At 37.5% G+C, this 20946-nt stretch overlaps 2 protein-coding genes across 2 annotated transcripts in view; one reads left to right on the top strand and one right to left on the bottom strand.

The window, feature by feature from the left end:
- The first annotated feature begins 293 nt into the window (after nucleotides 1-293).
- Nucleotides 294-2141, top strand: LOC149844842 (heat shock factor-binding protein-like). Its single transcript, XM_089997357.1, has 5 exons — nucleotides 294-461; nucleotides 1259-1312; nucleotides 1577-1600; nucleotides 1699-1741; nucleotides 1825-2141. The coding sequence occupies exons 1-5, from the start codon at nucleotides 318-320 to the stop codon at nucleotides 1977-1979; spliced, it is 420 nt and encodes a 139-aa protein (XP_089853483.1). The 5' UTR covers nucleotides 294-317; the 3' UTR covers nucleotides 1980-2141.
- Nucleotides 2142-9222: 7081 nt separating this feature from the next.
- The window catches only part of LOC149844841 (binding protein), a 45566-nt gene continuing 33842 nt past the window's right edge, over nucleotides 9223-20946 (bottom strand). The window contains exons 11-14 of the mRNA XM_089995317.1: nucleotides 18950-19273; nucleotides 18574-18716; nucleotides 9976-10073; nucleotides 9223-9761 (exon numbers count right to left, since the gene is read on the bottom strand). Coding sequence (XP_089851443.1) covers nucleotides 9297-9761; nucleotides 9976-10073; nucleotides 18574-18716; nucleotides 18950-19273 — 1030 coding nt within the window. The 3' untranslated portion in view covers nucleotides 9223-9296. The remainder of the gene's footprint in view (nucleotides 9762-9975; nucleotides 10074-18573; nucleotides 18717-18949; nucleotides 19274-20946) is intronic.

Raw genomic sequence — 20946 nt, 5'->3', positions numbered from 1 at the left:
GACCATGTATCTACCTATTGTATAAACTCCCATCCCAGTTACTATTTTCCATGCAGTGTCTAAAAGGAATTGCTTGTTAGTGACCTCATGGTTGCTCATCTAAGATTACTCCTCTTTCAAATTGCATTCTTCTCTTAATAATTCAAATCTATGATTTCAGCATCCCAATTATGCATTGAAGAGTTCTCTTCTTGAAGATTCAATGATGATCTTGTGAGGAGGATCCAGCAAACAAAGAATCCTGCTCCAGCAGTCCCATTCACGCTGCATACCTTGATGGCCTTTTTTGAAACATCCTGCAGCTATGAAACTTCCCGATGAGTCCATTGGTCATGATAGGGGCTCCATCTGTCCACATTTCTCCATCTATTGAGAATTGGGTGATTAATTTCTTTGCCGATGTTCATCACAGTCTCCCTAACCCAATTCAAGCATTTAGCAACAATTTGACTCTGAGACAGGTGAATTTCTTCAAAGATCATCATATTCCTTACTGCCTGAATGGACCAAAACAAATTATAAGTTTATAACCTGGAATGCTGCAAGCCAACATCTCTGAATTGTTTTATCTTTGAAGCCTGAGGCACCCCAACGGACAAGCTCTGCCTCCAATTCGGAATTAGGAGTACACCATCTTCCAAATAGGTAGACTACCTTATTCCAGATTTCTTTGCTGACCCGGCAATTAATGAACAAGCTCTGCTAACATAGAATATTGCTTAGCAAAGATAACACATAATTTCTTGTTATAAATGATAAGGGATGACGATTTCCAGGATTTCCTACTAGATATGAAACTTGAAAGTGGTTGATGGCATGAACCAAATGGCAGGATGCACACATGCAGCATTTTTTAAGCAAACCTTTGTTTTTATTTACCTTTTCTTTTTGCCATCTTAAAGAAACTAGGTGGCATGGAGGTTAAGTGGGGAGACATCCATCAATACCATCATTGCCTTTGCCATACTTTCTATTCAAATAAAAGAAAACCATACTTTTATATTGTAACTAATTAAGCAAAAGAGGTCCATGATCAAGAGTTTTTGTGATGTAAAGTCAGAAGTACATACATATTAATTATCTCCCTGTTACATTGTTATGTATGCATTTATAATCAAATTGCCATCTAAGGTGGGAAGTGCGCTAAACATGTTGGTGTTAGCTGACCAGCAGTTTTGTTGTCTTCATCATAAACTTGCTATGCCATCTCTTATTGATTTATTCTCTGGACTAAAATTTATTTGTATTCTGAGTGCAGGATGGGCATGATCCAGCAGATCCGAAGCAAAGCACTGCTGACATGACTGCTTTTGTGAGTTTTTATTTCCTGCAAATAATTGTTTATTGAAAATGAAAAGCCATAAATTCACATAATCTATTCAGTTGTAGCTGGACAGATGTTAAAACAGATAGCTTTTTCAAATAGTGATGTTGAGCATCAGTGACATCATCATCATCTGTCAAGCCCTGATCCATCTAAATAGGCTTGATTTTGAAATGATCCTTTTCATTTTCATTCAAGGCATTCTTCAGTCAAAGCCATGCTCATTCTTAAATCTAATCTCATTTTCTACAGGTACAGAATCTCCTTCAGCAGATGGTAAGATTTCATCTGTGATAGAAACTACTCAAGTTGGTTTACCTTATTTTTCACTTGAATTAATAGGACATTTTTCATAAAAAAAATTGTGATTGCAGCAATCAAGGTTCCAGACTATGTCTGAGTCCATTGTCTCGAAGAATATCCTTTTGTTATTATGTGTGTGTGTGAGAGAGAGAGAGAGAGAGAGTCTGCCTGTTTGTGACTTCTTAACAGCATTCTACTTGATGAAATGGGCAACCGTATAAATGAGCTGGAGCAGAGCATCAACGATCTGAAATCCGAGATGGGAGCTGATGCACCAACTTCTCCTTTGCCTCCATCAAAGGCGAAGCAAGAAGAGGGCAAGTCAGACACCTTGTCTGGCAGCTCAACATAGTTCGCAACTTGGCACTTGTTGAGAAATGTTGGTACTTCATGACTGGGTGCTGACAGATTTGCATGTAGTGCAAACTATGATAACTAAATAGTCTTCTCGTGTGTATTTTTCATTGAGACAAACTAAAAATTTACTTGGGTCATCTTGAAGGATTATCTGATACATCTTATGTGTGGTCTCCTTTGCAAGGTTGTGCTTTGTCCTAACTGCTATCTCCCTGTACCAAACCAGCTTGGTTCGGTTGGCATCTGGGCAGCATCTTGGATGACTGTGTCCTGGTCAATGCAGACTACAACTGGAGTTGGTTCTAACTGAACCTGCACATTCAGGTGTCTATATGGTTGGATGCGTTTATTTATGATACTGCTGAACAGAATGCCTGTATTGGCAAATTTTTTGAAAGAAAGCGTGTTGAATACCCACCTGCTTCTATATTTGCTAGTCTGAGTGCCCGCCCATAGGTTAAGGGCGTTAGGTTGTACATATTATGATATGATTACATGTGGGTGAATAAAAATAGGGATGCACAACGAGCGGAGCTAGCTCGGGCTCGACCTGTCTAAGCTTGGCTCAAACTCGTTCGAAAAAATAAATGAGCTGACCTTGAACAAGAATTTAGGCTTGGTACACGCAAACGATCTGAGCTTCAACAGGCAGTCCAGCTCTATAAGCTCATTAAGCCCGATTAAGCTCAACTCATATAATTATATAAAAAAAATAGATTTTATATATGTATTTTGTTCATAATATAGTCACAAAGAGGGCTCTAGCCAAGATTGAACAATCAGGTTTCCAAGCCTGCCCAAGCTTGTTTTGCACCCGGCTCGTGTTCCTCCCTAATTAAAAATACCAACTAAATAAAGTAACATTAAGAAATTTATAGAAAGAAAAAAAAACTTACCTATTGCATAATCTCAGATAAATGATATCTAATGAAGGCTGTTTTTGCTCCTATGTCGGGTGTGTTTAGTCCATCTATCTGAACGATAAGGGAAAAAATACCTAATGCAGAAAATTAGACGTTAATTGAAAGTGATCTTTTAGACAAATTAGTGTTGATGTTATTGTTATCTTCCCTATATATTTGAGGATGTCCCGAGTTATGATTTTCATGCTATTATAGGCTTTGCTTACCTTCCTTTTATGAAGTTTTATCATTGATCTTGCTAAAGGCAGTACCCACGATGCTTCGCTTCGAAAACTAATCCCACACCACTCCAAAGCGCAACAAAAGCGTAAGCCTGTAAGTCTTAACATCAGGAAGCAGGGTTAGGGTAGGTTTGTTTTAGTCAAGAAAAGGGAATAGCGAGGGTGCTCCTTATCACCATCTCCTTCTTGCCAGAGAGCCCCACCGATCGCCGGCTACTTGTCCTGGTCGACCACCTTGTGATCCAGTCCATCCACTCCCTCCAATCAAGATTTGAGAGGGTTCGACCTTGATTTTAGGCTTGCCGATGACCTGAAGCTCATGTTGCAGTGCCATGGGCAGTACCTTTACGATCGGCTCTGTGATTTAGTATTTGCCGTATAATGTTTACTATTTTTTGCTCTTAACTTGTTGGTTAAGCACAATTATGATGCAAATTTTCATGTTATTATTTTTTAATGTCATAATTTTATTTTTTATAAGAAATTTTGTATTTTAAATAATTGTGTGTGAAGCATATGCTTTTTATGCTTTGAAGTGTATGCCTAGCTTTAGGGAGGCCTAACACCTCTCTCACTTTTTAGCTTTTAACAACACTGCCCAGACACCTATTTTACAGTAAGTTAAAATTTTCAACTCATATGTGTCAAGTATACCTATCGAGGCTTGAAAATGCTTGGGAGAGAAAAGTTTAGAATGGTTGACAAATCTTTTTAACAAGATTTGGCGGACAAATAAGATGTCTAATGAGTGGAGGAAGAGTACTTTGGTGCCTCTATATAAGAATAAAGGTGATATACAAGATTGCACAAACTATCGTGGTATAAAACTCATGAGTCATACTATGAAACTTTAGGAGAGGGTGATTGAGTCTAGGTTGAGGAAGGTTGTCATGATATCGAAGAATCAATTTGGTTTTGTGCCTGAAAGATCAATTATGGAAGCTATACATCTTCTTAGACAACTTATTGAAAGAAATAGAGAGATGAACAAAGATTTGCATATGGTTTTTATTGATTTGGAGAAAACATACGATAAAGTACCTATGGACGTTCTCTGGTGGACAATGATGAAGAAAGGTGTTTCTCTTAAGTACATTAGTATAATTAAAGATATGTATGAAGGAGTAGTAACCAATGTCCGTACTTGTGGAGGGGTGACAACCAATTTTCCTATAATGGTTGGGTTACATCAATGATCTGCTTTAAGCCCTTTCCTATTTGCTATAGTGATGGATGAGCTTACGAGATCAATTCAAGAAAATGTGCCGTAGTGTATGTTGTTTGCTGATGATATTGTTTTGATTGATAAGTCTAGAGCTGGGGTTAATGCTAAGTTAGAATTATGGGGACAGACATTGGAAGCAAGAGGTTTTAAGTTGAGTAAGAGTAAGACAAAATATATGGAATGTCGGTTTAGTAAGCAACGAAGTAATGATGGGAGCGTAGTGAAGCTTGGTGAGCAAGAAATACCGGTGGATGATTATTTCAAATATTTGGGATCTATCATTCAAAAGTATGGAGAAATTGATGGAGATGTAAATCATAGGATAAAGGTTGAGTGGATGAAATGAAAAAGTGCGACTGGAGTGTTGTGTGATCGTAGAATGCCATTACGGTTGAAGGAAAAGTTTTATAGGACAACTATTAGGCCCACTTTACTATATGGTACGGAATGTTGGGCTGCCAAGAGACATCATATTCAAAAAATGAGTGTAGCTGAGATGCGTATGCTTAGATGGATGTGTGGAAATACAATAAAAGATAAGATTTGAAACGAGGAGATACGTAAGAAGGTAGGTGTTACACCCATTGAAAATAAGATGAGAGAGAATCATTTACGGTGGTTTGGGCATATTCGACGAAGGCCTAATGATGCTCCAGTTAAAAGGATGGAGAAATGGGAAAATATATTAGTTAAAAGAGGTCGGGGTAGGCTTAAGAAGACTTGGATGGAGATGATAGGAAAGGATATGAATGCTTTGAACCTCACTGTGGACATGGCATTGGATAGAAATGATTGGAGGAGAAGGATTCATGTGGAAGACCCAAAATGATTTTCTTTTTTGGTTCATATCGCCGACCCCAATTGTATTGGGATGAAGGCGTAGTTATTGTTGTTGTTGTATACGTGTCAAGTGAGATAACTAGATGAGTAGGTCACACTGTCATAATTGAAGGGTCATGGGTTCAAATCGCACTAGGCGTGATAAATGAGGGGTCGTGGGTTCAGATGCCATTAAAAAAATACTTTTTTTCCTTGAAGGATGGGAAAACCACCCTTAAGATGAGAGACCTAGTCGCACTGGCTAAGCCTGATGTACTTATGACCATTGTCCCGATTAGGGGTGGCAATCGGTTGGCGGGTTGGCGTGTCAGCATACCTCAACCCGAACCCGACCCGTTTATTAAACGGGTCGGCTGTGGCAAACACGAACCTGACCCGTTTAATAAACGGGTAACCCGACATGACCCGCCAACCCATTTAATAAATGGGTTGGGTCGGGTAAACGGGTTTTCAGGTTGGCGGGTTGACGGATCGGGTTGGCAGGTAGGCAGGTTGACGGGTCGGGTTGGCGGGTTGACGGGTTTACCCACCCGCCTAACCCGTTTATTAAACGGGTCAGCCGGGTTGGCGGTTGGCATACCCCCAACCCGAACCCGACCTGTTTAATAAATGGGTTACGCGGGTCGACCCGTTTATTAAACAGGTTGGCTTAAGCCCAACCCGAACCCGCCTAAGAGGCGGGTTGGCTGGTCGTGTCAGAAATTGCCACCCCTAGTCCCGATGGTATAAACCCGTGACACACCCTTTGCCTCCAAAGGAGTCGCCCGGCTGCGGTTGAGCAAGGGTCTATTCCTTGTCCTGGCAAGGGGCTGACTCTGATGGGAATGAAACCCTGACAACTTGCCTAGTGGCCAAGGCCCCCTCCACTGCAGCAAACCCCTTGAAAAACAAACACTTGCTCATAAGAATGGAGCTTACGAATTATGTATCTTGATTAATCCAAGCGGCTGGCCGCAGCTCGTGAATGCAGACACAAGCTGTTCAAAATTCATATAATAGTAACGCTCTCATGAGTGGCTTTCTTGGAGCCCCTCCAATCAAACCCTGCAAATTTCGGAAGACAGTAAGGCAACATCATTCCAAGGGATTGTTCCAATCGTAGAATTCAATCTCTTTGGATTTGCTATACCTACAAACTTCTGGTATAGGGTTGGGAGATAATTAAATGGGAAGTTTTCGAAAATAGGCCAAAATATTGATTTTTTCCCAAAGTTTTGACAATTTTTTTTTTTTTTGGGGGGGGGGGGGAGGGGTAGCCAAACCCCGACCAGTTTACAAAACCAGGCATTACAATTTAGAGTTTCACTAAAGATGGGAACCAGTCTGGAGGGTTTGTCCTTCCATATACTATCTTGCCCAAGGTTCGCTAGCTTAGCTAGCCTAGTAGGCATGTAGTTGTGCTCCTTTGGAGTCCAACGACAGGAAAATGTCTAGAGTGAGCGCAGAAACTGAAGAGTGGACTGCTGTAGTACAGAAGAGTGTCGTAAGGAACCCTTCATTGCTGCTAAGATGGTAAATGCTAAGTACTTTTAAAAAGACTAGTATGCCTGCTAAGGATAACATCTAGCTCGACCACCCTTCAATATATCTTTGGAACTTAGAAAGCAAGGGCGCACGTAGTGAAGATTTTAGCTTTCTAAGGAAAATAGGTAGACCCAAGTATTTGATTGGTTGTGCACTTTGCTGCCAATGAACTAGTGCTTGAATATGATTAACCCAATGGCGAGCAACATGGAATGGGATAAAAAATTACTTGTAGGCCTGATTTGGATTCAAATTATTTGATTACAGAAATTTTATCAGCAATGAAGAAGAGTGCATCGTTCTCCATTTAAATGATCGGGTGTTACACAGGTATCACATTCTTCCATTTACGTGACAGGCGCTCCATTACAATCAGAAATAAATAGGGAGAAAGATAACCCCCCTGCCAAATTCCTTGCGAACTAAAAAATAGTGGGACTGGCTGTCCATTGATAATGAGAGAAAAACTATTAATGATAGCACGTCATAATATAATGAATCCAAATGCTATTAAAGTCGAAAAATTGTAAGGTCTTTTGAAGAAATGACCAATTCACATGATCATAAGCCTTGGCAAAGTCAATTTTTAAACATAAAAGTGGGCTTTTTTACTTTTAGCCATTGAATGAACCATCTCATGTCCGAAGACTTTCCTGAATATTGCGCTCTCTTCAAAAAGCTTTCTGATTATGAGATATAATCCTTTGAAGAACTGACCTTACACGATTGACAATTATTTTCGAAATGATCGTATACAGAAAATTGCACAAATTGATAGGCCGAAACTCAAAGAGTGTAGAAGCATCTTGGACCTTGAGAATAAGGCATTATTAGTACTAATCTTTTGCAATATTCTGCCGGAAAAAAATTAATGATCGCCTGAGATACGTCATTTTCAACAATGTCCCAGTATAATTGAAAGAATGTACTAGAAAAACCATCGGGTCTAGGAACACTCTCTAACTTAAGTTCAAAGACCTTAGCTCGAACCTCTTCATAAGTAACTTGTTGGAGCAGGCTAATATTTTCATCCTCAGTGACTTGGGGCGATGCTTTCCCTATAAAATCATCAGTACAAACTTGCTTCACCTAAAAGAGCTGTGAGAAAAAATTTATTGCCTCGTTGATTATTTCTTGAAGGCTATAGCATATAGAACCATCTGGCCTAGTGACGAATTTAATATTTTTTCGCATGACATTGGACTTAAACTTGGCGTGAAAGAAGGATGATTTCTTGTCGCATTCTTTAATCCATGTACATTCTGAATTTTTTACGCCAGGACTCCTTGATATTACATGAATGAAAGAGCTTATCTCGAATTTGAACTTCTTTAGCATGGAGAGCTAAATAACCTTATTCAATAAGACGTTGGATGTTATTAAGTTCTAGATGACACTCATTGATATTTTTATGAATGTCACCAAATTCATTTTTGTTCTACCATTTGAGTTGCCCGTTGACAGCATCTAGCCTTCTAGTAACTCTAAACATCGGAACTCCACATACTGGCAAGCTCCACGATTAAAGGGAGTACCTAAGTTTTTACTTCGTTATAAAGTCATCTACACATTTTAATTAGGTCTGCCACTATATCTATTCTCCCAATCCAAAAAGGAAATTCATTACGAAGGTAACTCATGAATGAATAGGTAAAGATTTAAGAACTTAAAATCCATCAACAAAGAACCCAAATTCATTTTTTAAAGGTTATTACAAGCTTTTCTCACTGCACTGCTTTTTATCCATTATTAAAAGTTGCCTTTCGAAAGGAATTAATTAACACATACAAGTTTTATTTATTTATTTATTTTAAACGCAAGCAGTGAATGTGGGATTTGTTCGCGGAAGAGGAACAGAACGATTCCACTTGTATGTCTCGAAGGAAAAGAAAATTCATACTTTTAAATAGGCTCCCCTTAGAAATGATTTGGGTTATACTTACCAAAAATACAGAATCATGCTTATAAAATGACCACAGCTTAGGCACTATGTTGAATATTTTACTAATTAAATTAACCGTTAAATTTATGAGACAAACGCAGTTATAAGCTCATGGAAGTCTAACCAACGAAAGTTATCACCCACCCTCTTTTTTTTAGGGAAGAGGCCCCGTTTTCAACAAAGATTCCCCTTTCTGCAGTAAGCCTGTAACGTCTGCTGTTTTTCTCAGGGTGGGGTCCGGCCTTGTTTCCAAGTATGAAGGCTCCACGGCATGCATGGAGCCTTAATCCACAGTACATAAATGTGCTCTAAGAGCACGTTTTATAGGCGGGAAACACCAGTGCAGAGAGGCTGGTCCCTGACCGTCCCACATTTGATATGCGCAGTGTGCTGCATCCAGGACAGACAAAGTACACCCTGTGCATTGCTCTATAAAGCGTCGGCACAGGACACACCAGTCACACCCGCAGGGGTGTTCCCAGCGAGTCTGGGACAAACACCGCAAGTTTTGTCCAAGCATAATTTGTTAGCTGAACGTGTGATTACACAAGGCTACTAACTTCTGACATAATTAAGAAAGATTAAATAATTGTCGATTCAATAGTGCTATCACAAAATTGGAGAGCAAAGTTTTACCTCACTGCTTGTTTTTCCTCTGTTTTTTGTACTCCTTGTACAGACTCAAGGAAGAGAGTGTAAGGTTCAATTCCCTTCTCAGTTTCTCATTCTCAGTGATGTCTCTAAGCACCACAAAATGATCTGAAAAACTTTTATTCAATTCATCATCTCCAATGTTTTCTTGATTGCTCATGTGCGTGGAAAGAAATGTTGAAGACCCAGTTCCTTTTTTCCGGTTACGAATGGTTTTTGGGGGATTCACCGCTGCGCTGAACTTCTCTTGATGTATTGAGTAGTCAGTGAATGCTTGCTGAGGAGACAAGGTTGAGAGGTAGACCTGGTTGTTTTTAACACTCATGCTAGAAATGCTTGAAGCCATTGTTGAAACAGCTGGATGATAGTGTCTGCTAAGTAAGCTAAGCTCCCATAGAACTGATGACAGTGCACCACTGAGATTTGGATCAGATGCATCAGGATGATATTTCTGCCATAAGTACACCAACAAAAGGGAGACAAAAATAAGTGATCAGGGAATTCTTGGAATGCCAAGCAAGAAATTTATCCATTCATATCTGGCCCAGTTTTTAGAATCTACAATTGTGGTTGAAAGATTAACTCTTTTAACTAGGCTTTGGGCCATGTTTTTCGAGTTGTAACTAAAAAAAAAAAAATAAACATAGGAAATATCAGTGTCATACTGCAATAGGGCCAGCCAAGGAGCCACCGCCACCATCATTTTCTAACAAACATTGGCATTTGCTGTTCTTCTGGAGCAGATGCCTTGAAGCGACCATGGCTGCAAAATTGTTTAGAATTGAAAATAGATTGTAAGAGATAGCATGCAAGACATCTGCAGGTACAACCGGAAACCATAAACAATAAACATGAAGCAACTCATGTTTGCTCATTATCACAAACACAACAAAATAGTGGCCTTGAGATGCTTGTCAATGCCAACAAGTTAACTGACTGTATTTTAATCATCATTACAAGCCAGCATGATGAATATAAATTTCTTAGAGTGACCCTATTGGCAGATAAGCCAGAAATTTGTCTTTTTTTTCCCTAACAGCTAAAAGGCATGTGGTTTGTTTTTACAAAAATGTATGTATATATGGAACCATAAACTTAAGGGAGGATTTTGCTCCCCATTATCTTAAAGTATCAAAAGATGAGATGGATACTCCATTATGAACTACAATTCTGACAACCATTTCATGCCTTTCTTGATAGAAGCTGACACCACCAGTGAGTATCATGATTTGTTAGGAGTTTTGTGTTACTGTAACTATATTGTTTTGTAATTATTTTGTAGTTTCATTTAGACTTTCATATTCTGTTGTATTACCGTGTAATATCAAGGGTATTTCATCTTTTCTGGCTCCTCACACTTATCGGTGGCAGACTTGTGATTTTATAGAATAAAGTTAATAAAGGAGAGGTTAGACCCCCCACGATTCCACATTGAACTAGTGTATCAGCCCTAACAGTCTCAGCTTTTCTTCTCATTTTGTATACTTGCGTGAAAATCTTTGATGGTATCGGTGTTAAAAACTTTTTATATATATATATATATTAAAACTGTTTGTAATAGGCAATGCCTTTTAAGGGTATTCTCATCTTTTATATCATTGTAATTAGTACTGTCCATTAAGGACAGTTTTGTATTTTTTCTTTATTTCTTATTTTTGTCATTTTTAAATCATAAAGAGGCACTTAGGTATTTTGTCACAAAGAGTTGTTGGGAGTCCCAACCGTCATAAATATGACTGTTCGGAGCTCCCAACAGCTCTATTTTGGGAGCTCATTTCTCTTGTATGTTATAAATAGGGGACTCTTTGTCCCTATTCCTTAATGCTTCTTCTAAGCATTTATGTGCAATAAAAGTTATATTTTTATGTTGTTTGTGTTTATGTTCAAGACTCTTTGAGGTCTTTGTATGCACTTTTGTGCTTGTATTGTGCCATTGTATTGTCTATTCTTGGACTTGTGCATGTGATTTTGCACCTTGTTTTATAATTTCACATACTTCATTACATGGTATCAAAGTCATAGTGTTTTTGGACTTGTGGAGACTGGCCATCAAGTGCTCTTGGTGATTGATGTGATTCAAAGAGAGGTATTCTTCCATATTTACTTCTTTATCTCTCTTCCTTCTCACATTCCAAATTAAGCATGATTCAAAGAAAGATCTTTCCTTCAAACTAAATAAAAATTATATGACGTGGGCTTCAGCCATGGAGAATAATCTTAAAAGAAAGAAGCTTTAGAGATATGTGATAAGCACAATCCCCGAACCTCAACTTTTGCTCACCAAGAAAGAAGGATAATAAATTAAAATTCTTGAAGGAGATGATCGTGACAAAGCCATTAATGAGTATCAATCCAAAGTGGAGGATTGAGAAAGCAACCATGAAAAAAATCTTGCATGGTTTATAAACAATGTTGACTTAAAAATATGAGCTAACATTGCTAAGTTTAGAAAGGCCAATGAAGCACTACCAAGCAAGGGGACATTAGTGTCTGTGACCTTTTTAGTGCCATATCTCCTTTATAGGATGAATTAGCACTTTTGGAGCCAAAATGGGTTGTCATTGAAGATGTGAAGCTTAGGCACCAACAAATGGAAAGAGAGCAATTCTTTCAATTATTGTATGGTCTCCACCCCAAATATGAGCAAGTGAGATCTTCCTTTCTACATAGATCTACTTCTCTTCCTCTAGAAGATGTCGTTGCCGAGATATGTCAAGAGTAAACTCGTCTTTGCATGTCTAAAAGAGAACATGATGTATTGGCGGTATCTAAGTCCAACAACCATATGAAATCTTACAAACCTCCACACTTTGGAAGGGCAAAGTAACTATAGTAACAATAATAACTATAATAATGAAAACTATAGTTGAGGTAACTATAATGGTGGAAGAAAAGGTATTTGCCACCATTATAATGAGCCGACACATAAGGCCTAATTATCCTAAGCTCAATTATAATTTCAAGAACAAAGTGACTTTCGTTGAAGAATCCAAACCCAAGGAGGAGACAAGCAAAAGAGGAGACATTTTTTCTCTTTCTCAATTATCGGAGGCACTTCAACAAATACTCAAATCATCATTAACATCTGGTGCCGCTATTGCCTCTTCTTCTCTTCCAAGTATATCTTCTTGGATTCTTGATTCGGGAGCCTCTTTTTATATGACTCCTTATAAGAGTTTTCTTTCCGATATATGCACCAACCCAAAATTTATCATTTGTTTCAATTGCCGATGAGACCTCTTTAAAAATTGAAAGCATTGGGATTTGGGACTTTAAATTCAAATTCCTCTAAAAAATTCCTTGTTATAAAAATAAGAATTGTTCCTAAAATTAATTTAAATATTTTTTTCGTTTCTCAAATATCTGGTTATGGATGTAAAATCTCTTTTTTCATCAAAAGGTTGCACCATACATGATCTACGGTCCGAAAAACGGATTGGGCAAGTAACTAGAAGATGTGATCTTTATTACATGGATTTTTTGTCTATTCCCTCTAAGTCATTTTGTAATTATGTTCAAGAAAAAGATATTGAAATATGGCATAAAAGACTTGGACACCCAAGCTTTTCCAAGATGTATCAATTCTCATTTGTGGAGACTTATTGAAATGAAAAAGATATTATTTGTAAAGATTGTATCTTTGAAAAAATTAAATCTATTTCCCTTCCTCAAAGAACTTTTGTTTCAAAAATACCTTTTGAATTGGTGCATTTGCATGTATGGAGACCCTCTCTGGTCACGTCAAAGGGTGGTTACTCTTATTATGTTGTTTTCATTGATGACTTCACAAGATATGCATGGGTCTACTTTCTTAATTTAAAATCAAATGTTTTTTCCTTCTTTAAAGAATTTCAAATGATGGTCAAAAATTAATTTCAAAATAATATTTTTATCCTTAGATCCAATTCATGCGGAGAATATATGTCAAATAAGTTTCAAAATTATTTAAGAAAAAATAGTATTTATCATCAAAGATCGTGTCCTAGAACCCCTCAACAAAATGGGTTGGTGAAAAGAAAGCATAAAAACAGCTAGAACCTTGTTTGCAAAAAATGTTCTTAAGAAATTTTGGGCCGAAGATGTCTTAACCTTAACATATTTAATAAATAGAATGCCCTCATCGATTTTGCAAAATGCCTCTCTATTTGAAAAATTATTCAAAATGCAACCCGATTTCAAAAGTTAACGATAAGGATGTGAATTTCTTAGAAAAAGAAAATGATTTTGATAAAGAAAGTAACAAAGAAGTAGACTATAATTTCTTATTTGATTTCTTGCCAAGACATGAAGATGATTCCCATGAATCAAAAGATGGTGAATTAAGTTATGACAATGATATTTCTTTGTATGATAAAAATCCCGATAGTGATATTTTGGAATCACTTTACAATGATGATAATTTAGTTGAGAACTTCTCAAAATATTCAAGTTTATACCCGACATAGTCAAGAAAACCAAACAAATGCGTATGAGAGATAATCTTAAGACCTTTCGTTAAATGAAGCCTCTAGTCAAGATGTGTCAAATAGAAACACTAGTCTTAGGAAATCCGATAGAACTTCCATTCCACCTAATAGGTTTGTATCCTACGAATCCTTCTTCTAACTGTTCATTTCTATCATGAACTCTTTCATTATAGTGAAGTCAAAGACTGTCCTCATTGGATTGAAGCTATGAACCTAGAGCTTGAAGCACTTCGTAGGGCACATACTTGAGAGATAGTGAATTTACCCTTAGGAAAGAAATCTATAGGATGCAGATGAGTTTTTAAAGTTAAAACTAAAAGTGATGGAACCTTATAGTGATACAAAGCCAGGTAGTTGTCAAAGGCTATGTCCAACAACATGGAATCTATGTCACACGGACTCGGCTAGGAGGTCGACGCACCCTCGTCGACACACCCCGACACGGGTGTGGCTTTCGACACGGGGCAGACACGATCAACGAAGAGTCAGACTCGGTCAACGCACCGGGGTTGAGTTCGTCCACGTTTTGGACTAGGTCAACGTTGACCAAGCCTATATTTGTCCATTTTTAAGGCAAAAAACAAAACAAAATGATTTATATATATAAAACCAGACTGTGCACAGTCACAGTGACTGTGCTGCACAGTCACTGTGCTGCACAACACAATGCTGTGTGCACAGTATGTGCTCTGTGCAGTGACTGTGCTGCACAGCACAATGCTGTGTGCACAATCTATGCACTTTTTTTTAAATATATATATATATATATATATATATATATATATATATATATATATATATATATATATATATATATATATATATATAGCCGAGTCCCCATATCCAAAATTTTTGAAATTGTGCCGCACCTATGTGACAGCATGGAATTGACTATCAAGAAACATTTGCCCCGGTAGCCATAATGACTATAGTTAGAACTCTCATAGTTGTTGCATCCACCCAAAAATGACTTATTTACCAACTAGATGTCAAAAATGCATTTTTCAATGGTGATCTTAGTGACCGTCTATATGAATTCTCTTTTGAGTTTCAAGATTAAACAAGGAAAAATTTTAAGATTAAGGCTTTATATGGTCTTCAACGAGCTCTTAAGGCTTCGTATAACAGATTTAGTACTTTATGATATAATTGGGTTTTCGATTATGTTATACCGACACTGCTCTCTTTTAAGAATACAGGTACAAATATTGTGATATTGTTGTTATAGGTTGACCACATGATAATTACATGAAGTGATAAAAAAGGAGTTAGTAAAATTAAATCTGTGTTAAAAGAAAATTTTGATATGTATGATCTGGGTTTCTTGAGATATTTCTTAGGAATTGAAGTGGCCTATTCCTCCGGAGGATATATCTTATATCAGATGAAGTTGGCAGCTGACATTTGTGCTAAGTCAGGTATTTCTGACGACAAAAAGGTGAAGACTCCTGAAGTTGTCAATACAAAATTAAGAATTAAAGATGGAACTCTTCTTGAAGATCTGACACCATGTAGACAACTGATCGGATCCCCCACCTACCTGTCCATTACCAAACCCGACATAGCTTATGTGATTCATGCAATCAGCCAATTCCAACATGCACCAACAAGGGTGCACATGAGTGCAGTATTAAGAATTATTCGATACATTAAGAACTCAATAAGCAAAGAGCTTTTTTTCTTATCATCATCATCCTCTTTAAATTTACTTGCTCATATTGATGTTGATTGTAGAGGAAACCCTAATGATAGAATCTCAATTACCAGGTTTTGTGTTTTCTTAGGAGATTCTATGATTTCGTGAAGGTGCAAGAAGCAACAAAAAATATTTGTGTCCTCAACTAAAGCTGAATATTGTGCGATGGCTATAACAACAATAGATATTGTATAGCTAAGAAGTCTTTTCAAAGAAATGAGAGTGATCTTGTGATAATAAGAGTGCAATCTACATTGCGAGCAACCATACCCTTTATGAATGAACCAAACACATTGAGATAGATTGTCACTATGTACGCGATGAATATCTAAGAACTATTGAGTTGTCGTATGTTATATCAAAGTACCAGCTTGCAGATTTCTTCACTAAAGCTCTTGTTGCACCTCGATTTATGTCCTCCTCAACAAACTTTTGATAATGTCACTGTAAGTTTGAAGGGGGTGTTAATATATATATATATATATATATATATATTAAAACTGTTTTATAATAGGTAAAGCCTTTTAGGGGCATTCTCATCTTTTTTTATCATTGTAATTAGTATTGTCCATTAGGGACAGTTTTGTATTTTTTCCTTATTTCTTATTTTTGTCCTTTTTAAATCATAAAGAGGCGCTTTCATCCTTTTATCCCAAAGAGTGGTTGGGAGTCCCACCGTTGGGATATCCCAACAGCTCTATTTTGGGTGATCCATTATCTTGTATGTTATAAATAGGGGACTCTTTATCCCTATTTTTTAATGCTTCTTCTAAGCATTTTATGAGCAATAAAATTTATATTTTTATCAAGACTCTTTGAAGTCTTTGTATGCACTTTTGTGCTTGTATTGTGTCTTTGTGTGTTTGTATTGCCCATTATTGGACTTGTGTATGTGTTTTTGCCTTAGTTTTATAATTCTGCACACTTCATTACAATCGGAGCCAAGGATAAAGATCTGAATCTGCCACAAATAAGTTTAGAAAGGTCTCAGTATCTTCTTCTCTTCCAAGCTTTCCAAAACCCTCTTTCATCTTTCTCTTTCTTTTTGAGTTTCAAATCTTTTGCTTCTTGATATTTTCTAAGTTTTTAACCTTATTTCTTTCTTTCTAGTTTCAATCAACATATTTCCTTCATCAAATCTGTTTCTGACATGTGTGTGTAACCACTACGAATATTGTCTAAGGTTGTAGAGCTTGTTCATCAAAGTGCAAAACGTGGCAGTGGCATTTGTGCAACTGAAAAGCCTCACAAGGAAGAATGATCCATACTTTGTTACACAAGTCCTCTTTGGCTTGTTTCCCTTCCCAATCAGCACAGTACCCCTTTCTTAGGTCCAAGTACTAGGCACTCCTTAATAGCTCGAACAGGCTGGCTATGAGGGGGATAGGATCAACCCTTTTTATGGTCATCTTACCTTTAGTGATGCTTTAAAAAACTTTTTTATGGTCAAACCTTTTGAAAAAGTGTTGTTAAAGGTTACAAAAACCTTTAGTGATGCTTCAAAAGTGTCGCTAAAGCCTTTAAGAGGAAATTCACATATTCTCATGTTAAAAAGAAAATTTGCATATTTGAGAAGAAATTCGCATACGTGGGAGGAAGTTCCCATATTTGAAAATTTGGGAGGAAGTTCTCATATCTAGAGAAAATTCGCTTGTGTACATAGTAAAAACTAAAAAGGTTTTTTTACAACCGAAAAATTGTGAATTTGGATATCTGGCAGATTTTGAAAATTGTAGGGCGTGCGCTGGAGGGAGGGGGTTTTGAAGTCGTGGGAGAGGAGGTCAGTAGTCATCGACACCGGTACTGGATCTGCGGTCACCGGTGCTAGAGGGAGGGGGGATCTGCAGTTGTGGGAGAAAGGGAGAGGGAGAGGATGGAGGCTTTGTAGTCGCCGATGCTGGAGGGAGGGAGGCGCAGCCATCGCCGGAGGGAGGGGGAGAGAGAGAGGTTTGGCATGTTAATCTGGACTATCTGATCATAAAATGATTGGATGATCCAAGCATGATGGGTAGGTTTGGCATGTTTTGTAGTGGGCAGGTTTTCATTTTTGTGTATATATATGCACACATCTCCATGTATGTACGGCCATGTGCTGATGTCCTCATTTTTTAGAACTATCAAGTTGTGTTGAAGGTATCAACATTGTGTTCCCCACATTCATATCTAGGTGGCATAGCACAAAGCTATGTTCTTTCATCTATAACAGATCTGAATACCTTAGATCAGATCTATTTTTAAGGCTTTTGTTTCAAACCTGAAGTATATCTTTCTGGTTTCCTCTTTCATAACCAATGACTCGTATATATGTCACCAATTATGCTCAGCATCATGAATTAGGGAAGGCATATTGATAACGTTTTACAGATCTGACAAAAGTGGTTAGTACATGCATGCACACCAAAAAAGCCAGAACTCTAGCATGGGGGAAAGACTCCAAAATGGAACACATCACATAATATGAACGTGTATCTTACAAAGGAAAAGTTACACCCGTGCTAGACCCCTGAAACTGTTTCCATGGTTTACTATATGGAATTTTGGGATGTTTTAAGTAATATATTGTAATGCATCATAAGACAAGCTACAACTTTCACAACTTTGCTTCACAGTGAATAGTCCCCAGACAACTTTTGTAGTTGACTTTCTTAAAACTTGGCTGTAACAAGTATTATGCAACTAAAACAGCTTCCACAAAGTTACAGGCAAGCAAGGAAGAATTCATCATGACAACCTTGTAAGGGTTCAGTTTCTCCAATCAGCTGCACCATTTCAAATACCAGGTGGAGGTTATCATGGTTTTATGATCAAACTATTGCTTATAAAAAGCCTCTGACAAAAATCACAACATATAACACTTCTCAGTAGTCAGCATCCATTATTTCTAGCCATACAGATCACCAAGAGGACCATTGGACCCTAATAATATATTTATTTTCCCATGCAGAATATTTAAATAAAATCTTACGAAGTATGAGAAAGAGTTTCTTCTAGCAGTCCAAGGGAACCTTTCACTATGGTAAGATATTTCAGATATTTTCAGCCGAAGAAATACATAATACATGAATACTTCATAAGTGCTGAAGGTAGAAATGAGCAAGTACCTGTCATAGCCTCCGCTGTACCAAAACAAAGAGAAAATGTCATTAGACGTTTGACAAAAGCAGCTGCTCTGTGCATGTCATGTTGTCTGCCCTCACATAACATTATCTTTAAAGCTTCAGCAAATAGACCACCAAGATTTTCTCTGGAAAATAACAAGAAAACCCCAACATTTCAGCAACATACAGGCAATGCTTACTTAAACAACTACAACATAAAATAAAATCATTCACATCAGCCATTATAAAAATTAAAGGCCTTTAGCAGTTTCAAATAGAAGTGCACATCATATGAACATAGCTTTTCATCAATGAAAAAAAGTTCAGTAAAACAATGTTCTAGATCAAAATTGAAGCAGACAAACTTGTACACTCAAACCTGTCAGGCCTGTACTCAAGCAGCAGATTGTATAGCTGAACAAAGAACTCTTGTAGATCAACATTCAGTGCATCCATATTATTCCTCATAATTCTAAATACGACAATGCAGCATTGGAGGCGCTCTGGAACAGTCAAGTTGTTCTCAGAATGCACAGTAGTGTCATCGCCTTTGCCAATAGCAACCTTTTTGAGGCAACTCAAAAGATCACCCAAGAAATCTATGCTAATCAAATGAGAGAACTTTCCCAGCCCTCTTAGGCATGGAACGAGTAATGAGTGTGCAGCAGAAGCACCATCTAAGGATCTGGTACCAGAATTTGACCTGGAAGAACATAAACAACATGATCAACAAATCAGAGAAGACTATCCTAAGCCCATTTAAACAACCACACACTATGGACAAGCAATAGCAACAATTAACAGATGATTTTAGTTCTCCAGAATACGGTAAAATCACCAAAAGGTCAAAACCTTACCAAAGCCACATACTGCTGTGACCTAAAACTAATCATTTGGCCACATTGATAGTCAAAGCACAGTGATTTGCACAAACAAGTTATACATCCAGTAATCAATCACAGCAGTAATATATGAAGAAAGGAAGCACGATTACCATGCAAAGTACAGCTATCAATAGGTCACATATCTGACCCATTGGAGTGCACCTGGACCTGCCAGATAACATGTACTTAGATCTGGGTCATATCAGGGCGAGGACATGGAACCCAAACATGACCCGTACGATTCAAAAGGTGCTAGAATATATAATTTTACTCAAAATATATATAAAATACTCAGGTAGACCAGGTTGGGTTGGATATCTGACAGAAATCATAGTTCAATCCTGATCTGAATATTGTTCAGCTCGGGTTCAGGTTAACCCAGGTAATGTTTGGGCTGGTATGCTCACACTCAGAAATTCGAGTCCGGTTGGACACCTGATCCATTGACCGACCTAAAGCGGAGAACCAAAAACTACAGGAGTAAAAAAAATTACAGAATGTTTACTGTATGTCAGCTGATTATTTGAAATATACGCGTGGTGGTAACAATGGTGATAATGACCTTTGATCGCCAATGTCATTCACAAAGATGCTTTGAGTGAAGGTTGTAAGCATTGTATCCTAATCCATATTAGTCGGATCCAAATTGAGATACGTATCATATCATAAAAAATCATAAATTTTGAAAAAAAAAATAAATTCTAAAAAAATCAGAAAAAATTAGCAAAAAGTCTAAAAAATCACCGCACACGAAACAATGATGAAATGCACAAAATATAACCATAAAATCGGTTTTCACTCATTACTCAAGTGCCCCACTGCCATGCCGGATCATTTGATGTCATCTTCCCCAAAAAAAACTCAATAAGAAACAAATAATAGGGTTTTTTTACCTTAACCCACTTTGTTGAGTGGAAAAATGGTGGAACTGCACTCTAAATTGATGAAATCACAAAATCCCTCTCCCTTGTGCATGGATCGGCCCCCAAATCGCTCTTACGGGTCCTAAAGTGCATGGTCTAATGGCCTCTACACAAATGAGAGAATCAGCCCTCAAGAGGTCTTTAAAATCCAAAAACAAAAAAATTATTATTCGAGCCTTTTTAAAGTATGCTGAAGGTGTATCGTACGATACGTACTATACGGATATGATACACACTCGTATCGTGATACGAGTGCGTATCGTATGATTTTTCTAAAAAGAAACAATATGGACAACATTGCATTGAGGAACCAACACCCTGTTCATCCACCTGCTACAAATGCACCTTACAAAATGGACAAATTCATAACTTTAGGTTGGTGTGGGTGGGAGGTGGTAGTGGCTGTTGCAAAATTGAGATGCTGAGGTCGTGATAGTGGCAGCAGAAGTAGCTAGTATCATGAAGGGGAACTAATGTACCAGTATTGGTAGTGATAGCATTGAACGTTTTCCATGGATGCGAATGCACAATTGATTAACATGATATGATAGTTATAATGATGATAAATT

Source organism: Nuphar pumila, chromosome 2 (genome assembly GCF_984573655.1).
Source record: "Nuphar pumila chromosome 2, dmNupPumi1.hap1.1, whole genome shotgun sequence".
In the NCBI taxonomy this organism is placed as follows: Eukaryota; Viridiplantae; Streptophyta; class Magnoliopsida; order Nymphaeales; family Nymphaeaceae; genus Nuphar; species Nuphar pumila.
The sequence above is the reverse complement of the archived record's forward strand: the minus strand, read 5'-3'. Positions and strand labels throughout refer to the sequence as shown.

What these genes read in the sequence shown, in the direction of transcription:
- LOC149844842 (XM_089997357.1), top strand. Translation starts at nt 318, where the DNA reads ATGAGTCCATTGGTCATGATAGGGGCTCCATCTGTCCACATTTCTCCA. An exon ending in CTGCTGACATGACTGCTTTT is followed by an intron (nt 1,313 to 1,576) that starts GTGAGTTTTTAT and finishes CATTTTCTACAG; the next exon opens with GTACAGAATCTCCTTCAGCA. An exon ending in TGAGTCCATTGTCTCGAAGA is followed by an intron (nt 1,742 to 1,824) that starts ATATCCTTTTGT and finishes ACAGCATTCTAC; the next exon opens with TTGATGAAATGGGCAACCGT.